This window comes from Aquarana catesbeiana, linkage group LG09 (assembly GCF_042186555.1).
Source record: "Aquarana catesbeiana isolate 2022-GZ linkage group LG09, ASM4218655v1, whole genome shotgun sequence".
Taxonomy (NCBI): Eukaryota; Metazoa; Chordata; class Amphibia; order Anura; family Ranidae; genus Aquarana; species Aquarana catesbeiana.
Window position 1 is genome coordinate 46337238 of NC_133332.1, and position 13547 is coordinate 46350784.

A 13547-nucleotide genomic window follows, 5' to 3' on the forward strand; every position below is an offset into this window, starting at 1 on the left:
GCAATAGAAAAAAAATAAAACAACAAACATAAAGAAACTACTGGCTATTACAGTGGCAGAACTACCAGGGTCACAAAGGTTGCACTTGCGAATAAGCTCTGGTGTTCAGCCACCATAGGGGGACCCCAAGACGGCAGGAAGGTGGCCTGCTGTGGGGCCGTAATAAAGTGTCCTACGATGGGAGTAAAGGGCCCTGGCATAGGCGTGCGCAGGGGGTGTCCCAGATGTGCCTGGGTACACCCTATTCACTCTGTGCGGTAACGATTCCTCCTACTGCCAGGCTTCCCCTGTGTTGCCCCCCCCACCTCGGTGCTGCTGGCTTTGCTTCTTTCCTCTCCTCTCCCCTCGGCTGCTGCCAGGGATGTTTCAGGATGGAGAGTGGGAAGGGCTAATATGTAGTTTACTGACCCCTTCCTTTTCTAAATGAACACACTTACTGACTGTGTTCATTCATAACTGTTTACTATGCTTCAGTTTGTGAATTAACAGGAAGCCGCTCAGCACAGAGCACTTCCCTCTCATTCACTGTCCAGTGCAGCTGAGGCTGCAGAGAAAGGGATGTGTGTTTGAGCTTTGGGGTACACACCTTAATGCAATAGGCTGCGCAAACCTATGGGCCCTGGGATCAGTGGGAAGGGCCCCGGTCGGGGACCAGGGGGACCCTTCATGGTTTCTTGCACTGGGCCCTGAAAGTTCTAGTTACGCCTTTGCAGTGACGTCACAATCTCAACCTTGTCCAAGCAGAGAACACTTTGCATTCATTGAGAAAATGCCAATTGAGCGTCCCTCTGTGTTCATTAAGCAGCAGGACAGCCGCAAGCTAGCAGCAATCACTGGAGTAGCGATACCTATTACAGTGATTTCCAGCTTCCACAGGGATCCCACAGGTATGGCACATTACATAATTGCAATGGTCGAAACTGAACCAATGTAACTATGTAGAAATTGCCATACCTGGAATTCATATTGAATGTGGAACTCAACTGCATCTAAGCATCACAAATTGAAAATGCTATTTAATTCATTTTTAGTATTCAGAGCAAACTCCCCCATCCATCCATGTCTCCATGCTTTATTTTGTTGCGCAATCACTTTGGGAAAAACACCCCCCCAGCATTTCTAGCTGTAGACATCTTGAGTAAGAGCAGATAATTCATGCAGCATTTACTTCCTGTATTCCATCTGCACTTAGCTCAGGCATGCAGGCAGGAGGGTGTGCTTAGCTCAGAAAGCCCCTCATCCCCTCCACAGAATGAATGAAAATAAAAATGCCCATGAAGACTGGGGTCTATGACATCATCTTGGCCTAGGAACCAGGAAGCTACTAAAGAAATGTAAAAAAAAAAAGTTAAAACAAGTAAATATAATATACCTTCCCATTGATTTACTAATGCTACCGTGTTTCCCTGAAAATAATTCGGGGTAGGGCTTGCCATTTAATGTGCTGTCTTCTCTTCCCCTCTCCCTCCCTGCCTGTCAGGAATGCCCAGTGTGAACATAGTAAAAGTGCTAGTAAAATTTTAGCATCCTCTCTATTATTGTAGTATATAATGTAAAATGTGTGTGTTTTTGTAATCTAATTGTGTCAAATACCTTCTTATAGCGCCACTCGGTGCTTCCGTTACCCGCTGGAGCTGCTTTCCCTGCTCCGAGCCCTGCAGAGGGAGGGGTTGAGATCCCCCGCTGACAGCTGGGAGAAGAGGAAAGCAGCGTGAGATCAGCTGAGCTCGGCTCTTCCGTGACCCACCTGAGCTCTCTTCCCCCATCTGAGCACTGCAGTTGGGGGTCGAGATCCCCTGCTGACAGCTGGAAGGAGAGGAGGAAAGGAGAGCAGCGGGAGATCAGCTGAGCGCCAAACAGTGCAGAGGGAGGGGCCGAGATCCCCCCCCCCCCGCTGACAGCAGCTGGAAGGAGAGGTGAGCAGTGGGAGATCAGCTGAACGTCGCTCTGTGCTTCCGTGACCCACCTGAGCTCTCTTCCCCGATCTGAGCACTGCAGGGGGGGGGGCTGAGATCCCCTGCTGACATCTTGAAGGAGAGGAGGAGAGGAGAGCAGCGGGAGATCAGTTGAGCGGCACTGTAGCCAAGGTATTTGACAATTATGCCATGTACACACAAGCGGACTTTTCAGCATCAATGGACTTTCGACGGAGTTATGACGGACTTTACGAACGACCGGACTTGGCCACACACGAAGGGACTAAAGTCCGGTCGAAAGTCCGTTGATTTGAACATGATGGCGTACGAAGGGACTAGAGTAAGGAAGTTGGTAGCCAGTAGCCAATAGCTGCCTTGCGTCCTTTTTTGTCCGTCGGACTAGCATACAGACGAACGGATTTTTCGACCGGACTCGAGTCCGTCGGAAAGATTTGAAACATGTTCTAAATCTAAAGTCCGTCTGATTTTCGACAGAAAAAGTCAGCTGAAGGTCCGATGAAGCCCACACACGGTCACATTGTTTTTCATCCAGTCCGGTGGAAAAGTCCGGTCGTGTGTACACGGCTTTAGATTACAGAAACATACACCTTTTACACAATATACTACTGTAATAGAGAGGATTCTAGCAGTTTACAACCACTTTAAATTAAGGCTTATTTTCGGGGTAGGGCTTATATTGCAGCCCTCCCTGAATATCACACTAGGTCTTATTTTCAGGGTAGGTCTTACTTTCGGGGAAACACGTGACCTGGACATTTTATAGAGAGTATATATAGATATAGATATATATAGATATAGATAGAACTCCTATCCTCATATTGATTAGTGGTTCCAAATTAATAATAACTACTGCAGTAGGGAACAGACACAAAAGATACACTCCGCATCTTTCCACATAACTTTTCTGCTTTATTATGACGCAATTGAACGTTTTTATACACATGATTACGTAGGTATCACATTAATGTTACAATTGTACGTTTATGGTAACAAGGGGCGTAACATAGGCAGACTAATTCTAATCAGGACTCGAAAGAATGCAAACATGTACTGAAAACATTATTAGGGCCGTGTGCACAGTGAGGGCAGTGTGCAATACATACAAAATACAATACAATTATATACAGAACTTACAAATTTCCTTTACACACGGTAGCAGCATAAGGTATGAAAAATAGTCAGTGCTGACGGAGAGAGTTTAGTTCCACTTTAGTGCATTTAAAAAATGACAAAATTGGTGGAATTGGGATTTAATGAGAATGCATACCATTTCTTTTTTAATCTATAGACAATCCCAGTAGTAGTAGTAATATGTTGAGTCTTCCTCTTCATCTCCTTTTTTTTTTTTAGAGCACCGCGATAAGCAAGGAACCAACATTAAGGGGGCCTTGAAAACCGTGCTGGACATGATGTCATTCCAGAGGCGTCAGTACAATGATGAGGAGTGGAACTCAATCCAGCATGTCATTATTCTGCTGACTGATGGTGAGGAAAACAATATATTAAATGTCACTCATGTTATTTGCCATGAGATGTATCACCCGACTAACGTATCTCAAACCTTTAAAGGCAATTATACATTAAAGGGCCCACTTATATCTCTGAGTGTGTTTTGCAGCATGCACTGATACGTTTCTATGGGTCCTCAGTGAGCATCTACGGACCAAACAAATGTACTTGACACTTTTTTCAAATGCGCTGCAAGATATTCAATGCTTTAAGGTCAGATGTACTGTCTACTACATGCGGGTGCTTTGAGGACCCTTTAGAAAAGAACGGGCACACTCCCTAAATTACATACACAATACCTTTGGGCAATGTCATCATGGGTGTGAAGCTGTCTTAGGACTCTTCTTTTATAATTAACAATGATGACATCTCACCATAGGCATTAGCACCGGAGAAGAAGCTTACAGTGATACTAAAGGCATAATAGTATAAAATAAAATAAAAAGTGGTAATACTAAGCTACTCTGTGCAGTGATATTATATAGAGATGTCCCTTACCTCCTCTTCTGGCAGTCCCCTGGTGGCGCTGTCAGCTTCTCCCTAGTCTGTGCTAAAGAGGCAGCTGTGTGCGCACACCCCTGTGCCGGGTGCCGTGTGTGTCCATAGACACACACAGCACCGATAGGCCATGCCCCTGTTCCCTTGACTAACAGCTCCCACTGCTCTCAGTGTCTCCTGTGAAACCAGTAAGTGAGCAGAGCAGTGCTGGAGTTGGAGACAGGAGCCAAGAAAGTGTTTAGGGATGGAGGAAAGTAAGACAGGTAGTGGGGATTTTTTTTTTTACCATATTACATATAATTCATTAAAGTGATACTAAAGGTTTGGGGTTTTTTTTTCTTTAAAAATAACAAACATGTCATCCTTACCTCCTCTGTGTACTGGTTTTGCACAGAGCAGCCCAGATCCTCATCTTCTTGGGTCCCTCGCCGGCGCTCCTGGCGCCTCTCTCCTGCCGAGTGCCACCATAGCAAGCAGCTTTCTATGGGGGCATCCGAGCCGAGCTGCAGCTCCGTGTGTCCATTCAGACACGGAGCCGTGGTTCAGCCCCGCCCCCTCTCTCCTTATTGGCTAACTGACTTTGATTGACAGCAGCAGGAGCCAATGGCTGCTGTGTCTCAGTCAATCAGGAGGGAGAGTCCTGGACGGCCAAGGCACACGTGAACATCGCTGGATCAAGATGGGGCTCAGGTAAGTATTAGCAGGGGCTGTGGGGGCTGCTGCACACAGAAGGCTTTTTTATCGGAATGCATAGAATGCATTCCGATAAAAAAAAAACTTCTCACTTTACAACCACTTTAAGTTCCCCAGTCACCAAGCCAGTAAAAGCAAAGCAGTGCCTGAATTGAATTGTATTTAAACCCTAACAATAAACTTCTATTTTTTCCCATTGGGTCTTTTAAATATACCATTGAAAGTTTTATGATTTATATGTTTGATAAGTTAAAAAAAAAAGCCTGTTGATCCTGCCACAAATCTTGTGAACTGATAACTTGCTGTGCCTGTGTTGACTGTTATCTTTTATATTGTTTTCAACTATCTCTGAGACTACAGTACCACTAACCTCTATGTTATGGAAAATAGGAGAGGGGCAGGGTATCCATAGTCCTACTCTATTTCAGTTGTCCTAAATTAGTTTTAAACCTCAGTCATGAAATCTGAACAAAGCACATATCTCTAGTGTTTACTTGGCTGTCTCCAAAGCTCTAAGTGTTGTTTCTTTCTGGTGCTTTGTTTCTCTCTTATCAGCATGTGTCACTTCTAATTCCTGGTACACACTACAAGTTTTTGTTGACAGCTCCGGTCAGAGCCACTGTACTAACCATCCGTAGTTAGTACAGTGATCTCCCCCGCTGAGCTGCTGTGTTCTGACAGGGGGATGGCCCACCCCAGAACACTCTGATCAGCGCTCTCAGCCATTGCCTGAGAGCGCTGATCGGGAGTTGGTTGGCTGCTTGTTTTCCAGCGTGCTCCAAACAGCCAGCTTCTGTTGGACAGACCGACCTACAGACAGGCCCAATGTCATTAAACCGACCGATGTCTCCCCGACATTCGACCCGTGTGTATGGACTTAAGAAGTTTTCCTGACACATGAGATACATTTGTGATGGGGAGGAGAGCTCAGCACACAGCTTGTCTATTCACAACACAGCTCTGTATCCTTCCTTTGTTCCTGTGAGGTGTGTGGAGGGGGGTGTGTCCCTTTCCTCCAATCAGCTCTCACACACTGTAACTACAGCTCTCCAACCCCTCCTCTCTACTCCTCACAGATGCAGAATGATTTTATCACAAATCTGCACTTTTGATGGCACGTAGAGAAGATGAGATTGCAGATACAGTTGTGCTCATAAGTTTACATACCCTGTCAGAATTTATGATTTCTTGGCTATTTTTTCAGAGAATATGAATGATAACACAAAAATGTTTCTTTCACTCATGGTAAGTGTTTGGCTGAAACCATTTATTATCTATCAACTGTGTTTACTCTTTTTAAATCATAATGACAACAAAAACTACCCAAATGACCCTGGTCAAAAGTTTACATACCACAGTTCTTAATACCGTGTATTGCCCCCTTTAACATCAATGACAGCTTGAAGTCTTTTGTGGTATTTGTGGATGAGGCTTTTATCTTCTCTGGTGGTAAAGCTGCCCATTGCTCTTCCCAAAAAGCCTCCAGTTCTTGTAAATTCTTGGGCTGTCTTGCATGAACTGCACGTTTGAGATCTCCCCAGAGTGGCTCAATGATATTGAAGTCAGGAGACTGAGATGGCCACTCCAGAACCTTCACTTTATTCTGCTGTAGCCAATGACAGGTCGACTTGGCCTTGTGTTTTGGATCATTGTCATGTTGGAATGTCCAAGTACGTCCCATGCGCAGATTCCTGGCTGATGAATGCAAATGTTCCTCTAGTATTTTTTGATAACATACTGCATTTATCTTGCCATCAATGTTGACCAAATTTCCTGTGCAGCTCGCACATCCCCAATACATCAGCAATCCACCTCCATGTTTCACAGTAGGAATGGTGTACCTTTCATCATAGGCCTTGTTGACTCCTCTCCAAATGTAGTGTTTATGGTTGTGGCCAAAAAGCTCAACTTTGGTCTCATCACTCCAAATGACTTTGTGCCAGAAGGTTTGAGGCTTGTCTCTGTGCTGTTTGGCGTGTTGTAAGCGGGATACTTTGTGGCATTTGCGTAGTAATGACTTTCTTCTGGCGACTCGACCATGCAGCCCATCTTTCTTCAAGTGCCTCCTTATTGTGCATCTTGAAACTGCCATGCCACATGTTTTCAGAGAGTCCTGTATTTCACCTGAAGTCATTTGTGGGTTTTTCTTTGCATCCCAAACTATTTTCCTGGCAGTTGTGGCTGAAATTTTAGTTGGTCTACCTGACCGTGGTTTGGTTTCAACAGAACCCCTCATTTTCCACTTCTTGATTAGAGTTTAAACTCTGCTGATTGGCATTCTCAATTGCTTGGATAGCTTTTTATATCCCTTTCCTGTTTTATACAGTTCACCTACCTTTTCCTGCAGATCCTTTGACAATTCTTTTGCTTTCCCCATGACTCAGAATCCAGAAACGTCAGTGCAGCACTGGATGAAAGATGCAAGGGTCTGTCAGGAGTCCAGAAACTCATTGGCCTTTTATACACACACACTAATTACAAGCAAACAAATCACAGGTGAGGATGGTTACCTTTAATAGCCATTCAAACCCCTTTGTGTCAACTTGTGTGCATGTTATCAGGCCAAAATCACCAGGGTATGTAAACTTTTGATCAAGGTCATTTGGGTAGTTTCTGTTGTCATTATGATTTAAAAAGAGTAAACACAGTTGATTGATAATAAATGGCTTTAGCCAAACACTAACCATGAGTGAAAGAAAAGTTTTTGTGTTATCATTCATATTCTCTGAAAAATGGCCAAGAAATCTTAAATTATGCCAGGGTATGTAAACTTACGAGCACAACTGTACTTCACTTGGTATATATGAGGGTTCACAACCACTTTATTTTAGAAGGATGAGTGAGTGTTGTCACCCTAGGACAGGAAGTGTGTTTCTGGCAGAAACACGAGGTGAAATAAATGGTAAAAGAGCATCAAAGGACTGGTAAGCTGCAATATATCACATTTTTGTTTTTGGGTTTAGGTACACTTTAATTTTTTTGTTCATTATTTTATTTTGGATAGAATAGGGCAAGACGAGGACAGGTTTTTATTGCTATATGTGAGGCAACTGTGAATATTCACCCTTTTTGTGGCCACTGTCATAATGATAAATAACAATAATAAAAACTTTTTTTCATTATAATTTATTATTATTAATTTGTTACGTTCCATTAGTTTAGATACGGCATTCGTTTTTACAGATAATTCGTAACTTCGGATAAATTCGTATTCGTTACGTTTACTAACAGCCACATTTGAAAGGAAATTCCAATACCTATAAATTTAATGGTTAGTTATTATTAGTTAGTTAGTTATTATTTTGAATTTTTGGATTTTCGTTCTTCTTTGATTTTCTTTCTTATTTTTGGATTTTCGAATTTCGAAATTCAGAATTTTCGAATTTATTCGAAATAACGAATTTTGATCATAACGAATGACGCGAAAAATGAAAAAAAAAAACGAAAAACGAGTGAAACAAAAAGGAAAGCAAACACATTTTTTGGCAGAGCACATGTCTACTAACAATCAGATTATCGTACGATCGCGTTGAAAGGGATATTTTTTGTACAATTTTACAATTTTCTGATTGTGTGTGCGGGGCTTAAGACAGGAAGTGAGGAGAAATCTCTTCCATGTGACAGATGGCAAAAAAAAAAATGGGGAAAAGCGGTAATATATTCTTTTTTTATTAGTCCATAGTGATATGCGCAGGGCCGTCTTTAATTTTGATTGGGCCCTGGGCAAACATTTTCTTGGGGCCCCCCTCCATTCTGAGACATACAAAAAATAGCAGGTAGACTCAAAATCAGTTTACTGCAGCAGATCACGCAGCGATTGCAATTGTTTGCCAGAGGTTACAGCCTATCATTACTGCTCAATGGCTGGTTTCTAGAGGTTACAACACATAATTTCTGCTTGCCGATTGGTTGCTAGAGGTTAATGTACATTATTAGCGCTCACTAATTGGTTGCTAGGGGTTACAGCACATCATTAGCACTTACTGATTGGTTGCTAGAGATTAAAGCAGATCACTACTGTTTGCTGATTGGTTGCTAGAGGTTCATGCACATCATTACCTCTCACTGAGCAGTGGAGCAATCCCAAATAATTGAGCAAGTAAAGGGGCACATTAATACACATACTACAGGAGAGGGTCAGAGACTGCGGACATACTGCAGGAGACAATCAGAGACTGCGGACATACTGCAGGAGACAATCAGAGACTGCGGACATACTGCAGGAGACAATCAGAGACTGCGGACATACTGCAGAAGACAATCAGAGACTGCGGACATACTGCAGGAGACAATCAGAGACTGCGGACATACTGCAGGAGACAATCAGAGACTGCGGACATACTGCAGGAGACAATCAGAGACTGCGGACATACTGCAGGAGACAATCAGAGACTGCGGACATACTGCAGAAGACAATCAGAGACTGCGGACATACTGCAGGAGACAATCAGAGACTGCGGACATACTGCAGGAGACACTCAGAGACTGCGGACATACTGCAGGAGACACTCAGAGACTGCGGACATACTGCAGGAGACAATCAGAGACTGCGGACATACTGCAGGAGACAATCAGAGACTGCGGACATACTGCAGGAGATTACCAGAGACTGCGCACATACTGCAGGAGACAATCAGAGACTGCGGACATACTGCAGGAGACAATCAGAGACTGCGGACATACTGCAGGAGATTACCAGAGACTGCGCACATACTGCAGGAGACAATCAGAGACTGCAGACATTATACAGGGGATGGTCAGAGAACTTTCAGCAATGCACAGCTTTACAGTTAAATAACACAGCTCAGGGTTTAAACAGTCAGGCATTTTATGGTTGTAAGGACATACCTGGCCAGCCAAACTCATTACATACATTCAAGACTGTGGGCGGGGCTTCCACTCTCTGCTCTCACTAAAGCAGCTGGGAGCTCCACTGATGCTTTGTTGGGGGGCCCACATCACCCGTAAATTGTCGCCCCGATGACAGCTTTGCAGAGCGCACAGAGGACATGGGAGGATGTATTCCGCGCTAGCCAGCTGAGAGGGGCGGGGCCGGGAGCTCCACTGACGCTCTGACCCCGCCCACGTGCAGCCTGTGTACTGGGAATAGAGCGCCTGTAGTGAGAGCCAGTGATCGGAGTGGGAGTGTCATTAGAGCTCCCGGCCCCGCCCCCGGACCTCTGTATTCACCAGCCAGTATAGAGGGGGCGGGGCCGGAAGCTCCACTGACACTCCCACTCCGATCACTGGCTCTCACTACAGAAGCTCTTTTCCGAGTACACAGGCTGCACGTGGGCGGGGTCAGAGCGTCAGTGGAGCTCCTGGCCCCGCCCCCTCTCAGCTGGCTAGCGAGGAATACATCCTCCCGTGTCCTCTGTGCGCTCTGCAAAGCTGTCATCGGGGCCCCAACTCACGGCTAGCGCGGGCCCCCCAACAAAGATTGGGCCCGGGGCAAGTGCCCCGTTTGCCCTGCGCTAAAGACAGCCCTGCATGGGTTGGCATGATATGGTCCATCGTAGAAAGCCCAGCACAAGGAAAAGGTAACAGTGGATATGCTATCATAGCAGTGCAGGCGTCATTAGATATAGTGCCTCAGTGCTCCTCCAGTAGTCTTGTATCGTACGTCCCAGCATTACATATAATGATGATCAACGTGAATGTACAATGTATATGTAAAGTGCTGCATAAATTGATATAAAGTGCTATATAAGTACCTTAAATAATAATAATAATGTGAACTGTCCTCATAAACGTACATTTTATAATGGGTTCTACTAGCTCTGTACACTGTTTGTGATATTTTACAGAATGTCCCTGAATGAATAAATTGGTGATGTGGTGACCAATAACCCATGACCGGTAAATGATCGTAACCAACTAATACACTGTCATTGTATCATTTTATCTAGGAAAATCAAACATGGGTGGTCGGCCTGTGGACATGGTAAAGAGAATTAAAGAATTCCTAGACATCACTACAAAAAGAGAGGATTACCTAGGTGAAGCCGAGTCTGTCTGATCGTTTGTTCTGTCTGATCATTCTCTTTTATCTCTCTTTAATCTGTCTCTTTTTCTTTCTTTTAGAGCTCTCTCCTATCTCTTTCTTATCTATCTCCCTTTTTCCCTTTTTATATATTTTTCTATGTTATCTATCTTTTATCTTTCTCTTTGAATTCTTTTTCTCTTTTCACTCTCTCTAATCTTCTTCTATTTTATTTTGTTCTTACTGATATCTCTTATCTCTATCTTTTCTCTCTCTATATATACACTATATTACCAAAATTATTGTGACGCCTGCCTTTACATGCACATGACCTTTATTGCCATCCCAGTCTTAGTCCGTAGGGTTCAATATTGAGTTGGCCCACCCTTTGCAGCTATAACAACTTCAACTCTTCTGGAAAGGCTGTCCACAAGGTTAAGGTGCCTTTCACACGGACGGCTATTCTGCCGCAGTTAAAAGCATGTTTTTTTTTTCTGTGAAATTCAAGACACCAGGCACTGCGATCAGCTGCATTTGTACAGTGCGATTAGCTGGGGTTGCGTTTAGCTGCGGTTTGCCATTTCCATAGCAACCCGACAGGGTACCGACTCATATTGAACGGGGATCCGACTTGGATCCCCGCCAATACCAGGCACTGTGTTTGGTATGAATCTTGAGGGGGAACTCCACGCCAAATTTTAAATAAAAAACCGGCATGGGTTCACCTCCAAGAGCATACCAGGCCCTTCAGTCTGGTATGGATTCCAAGGGGCACCCCCTATGCCGAAAAAACGGTGTGGTGGTCCCCCCCAAATCCATACCAAACCCTTATCCGAGCACGCAGCCTGCTCGGTCAGGAAAGGGGGTGGGGATGAGTGAGCGCCCCCCCCCTCCTGAACCGTACCAGGCCGCATGCCCTCAACATGGGGGGGTTGGTAAAAAAAAAACAAGAGTAGAAGGCAAAAAGAATTCTTCAATAAGGAACCGGCATGTTTAGCAGAAATATAAATGTTTAATATAGAAAAAATGATACCACATATACACCAGATAGTGTCAACAAAGTTTGACAGTAAGTGAACCAATAACCACCACTACCAATTAAAATAGACAACGTTGTCTAAAAAACAAAGAACAACATACAGATGGCCACCACAACACATACAGACACATCTAATTGGCCAGCTGGACTTAAAAAGTCTCATGTATAGTATATCTAGCTGAAAAATGAAAAGCCAATGGGTGACGGTATGCAGCCTTGGATGAAGGGGAGTCCGCAATGTACACTGCCGATGGCAGGCCTGGGTTTGACTACAGGTGGGTGTACAAACTATGAAGGTTGCTGATAATAGCACTGACAAGTGGATATCAGCCGCAGCAAGTGGCATGCATGAGCGGCTGTGTCAGTGCTGGGCAGAGGTGCAGGGGAGGATGGTGTGCCTGTGTGACTTTAAATAAACGACAACAGCGTGTGGAGTGATGCGATCTCACCAGACCATAGGCATCCGGGTACAGCAGGTAAGTTGGACAGTCCAATCCTCCTCAAGCTAAATCATCCTCTGGTCAAAGACAGGGGGTGTACAAACTATGAAGGTTGCTGATAATAGCACTGACAAGTGGATATCAGCCGCAGCAAGTGGCATGCATGAGGGGCTGTGTCAGTGCTGGGCAGAGGTGCAGGGGAGGATGGTGTGCCTGTGTGACTTTAAATAAACGACAACAGCGTGTGGAGTGATGCGATCTCACCAGACCATAGGCATCCGGGTACAGCAGGTAAGTTGGACAGTCCAATCCTCCTCAAGCTAAATCATCCTCTGGTCAAAGTAAAGTGGCTGATAAGTCCGTGTGAGTAGATGCCCGCCAGGTAAATGGAAGTGGGGGAACGTAGTGGCGTACCGCCTGCTTGCGGAATGGAGCCACAGTTACTTCCGTTACTTCCGGATTCCGTGCTGTGGGGCTATCGACGGACTTTCAGCAGGGCTTGAGCGGCTTCAGCAGTAGCGAGCCCTGCTGAAAGTCCGTCGATAGCCCCACAGCACGGAATCCGGAAGTAACGGAAGTAACTGTGGCTCCATTCCGCAAGCAGGCGGTACGCCACTACGTTCCCCCACTTCCATTTACCTGGCGGGCATCTACTCACACGGACTTATCAGCCACTTTACTTTGACCAGAGGATGATTTAGCTTGAGGAGGATTGGACTGTCCAACTTACCTGCTGTACCCGGATGCCTATGGTCTGGTGAGATCGCATCACTCCACACGCTGTTGTCGTTTATTTAAAGTCACACAGGCACACCATCCTCCCCTGCACCTCTGCCCAGCACTGACACAGCCCCTCATGCATGCCACTTGCTGCGGCTGATATCCACTTGTCAGTGCTATTATCAGCAACCTTCATAGTTTGTACACCCCCTGTCTTTGACCAGAGGATGATTTAGCTTGAGGAGGATTGGACTGTCCAACTTACCTGCTGTACCCGGATGCCTATGGTCTGGTGAGATCGCATCACTCCACACGCTGTTGTCGTTTATTTAAAGTCACACAGGCACACCATCCTCCCCTGCACCTCTGCCCAGCACTGACACAGCCGCTCATGCATGCCACTTGCTGCGGCTGATATCCACTTGTCAGTGCTATTATCAGCAACCTTCATAGTTTGTACACCCACCTGTAGTCAAACCCAGGCCTGCCATCGGCAGTGTACATTGCGGACTCCCCTTCATCCAAGGCTGCATACCGTCACCCATTGGCTTTTCATTTTTCAGCTAGATATACTATACATGAGACTTTTTAAGTCCAGCTGGCCAATTAGATGTGTCTGTATGTGTTGTGGTGGCCATCTGTATGTTGTTCTTTGTTTTTTAGACAACGTTGTCTATTTTAATTGGTAGTGGTGGTTATTGGTTCACTTACTGTCAAACTTTGTTGAC

The 13547-nt window shown here is 45.0% G+C and overlaps 1 protein-coding gene across 1 annotated transcript in view; it reads left to right on the forward strand.

Annotated features, from left to right (window-relative positions):
• LOC141107583 (complement C2-like) overlaps window positions 1–13547 on the forward strand; it is a 108939-nt gene that overhangs the window by 39927 nt on the left and 55465 nt on the right. Inside the window, exons 8-9 of the mRNA XM_073598427.1 lie at window positions 3288–3422; window positions 10547–10636. Of these exons, the coding sequence (XP_073454528.1) occupies window positions 3288–3422; window positions 10547–10636 (225 nt within the window). The remainder of the gene's footprint in view (window positions 1–3287; window positions 3423–10546; window positions 10637–13547) is intronic.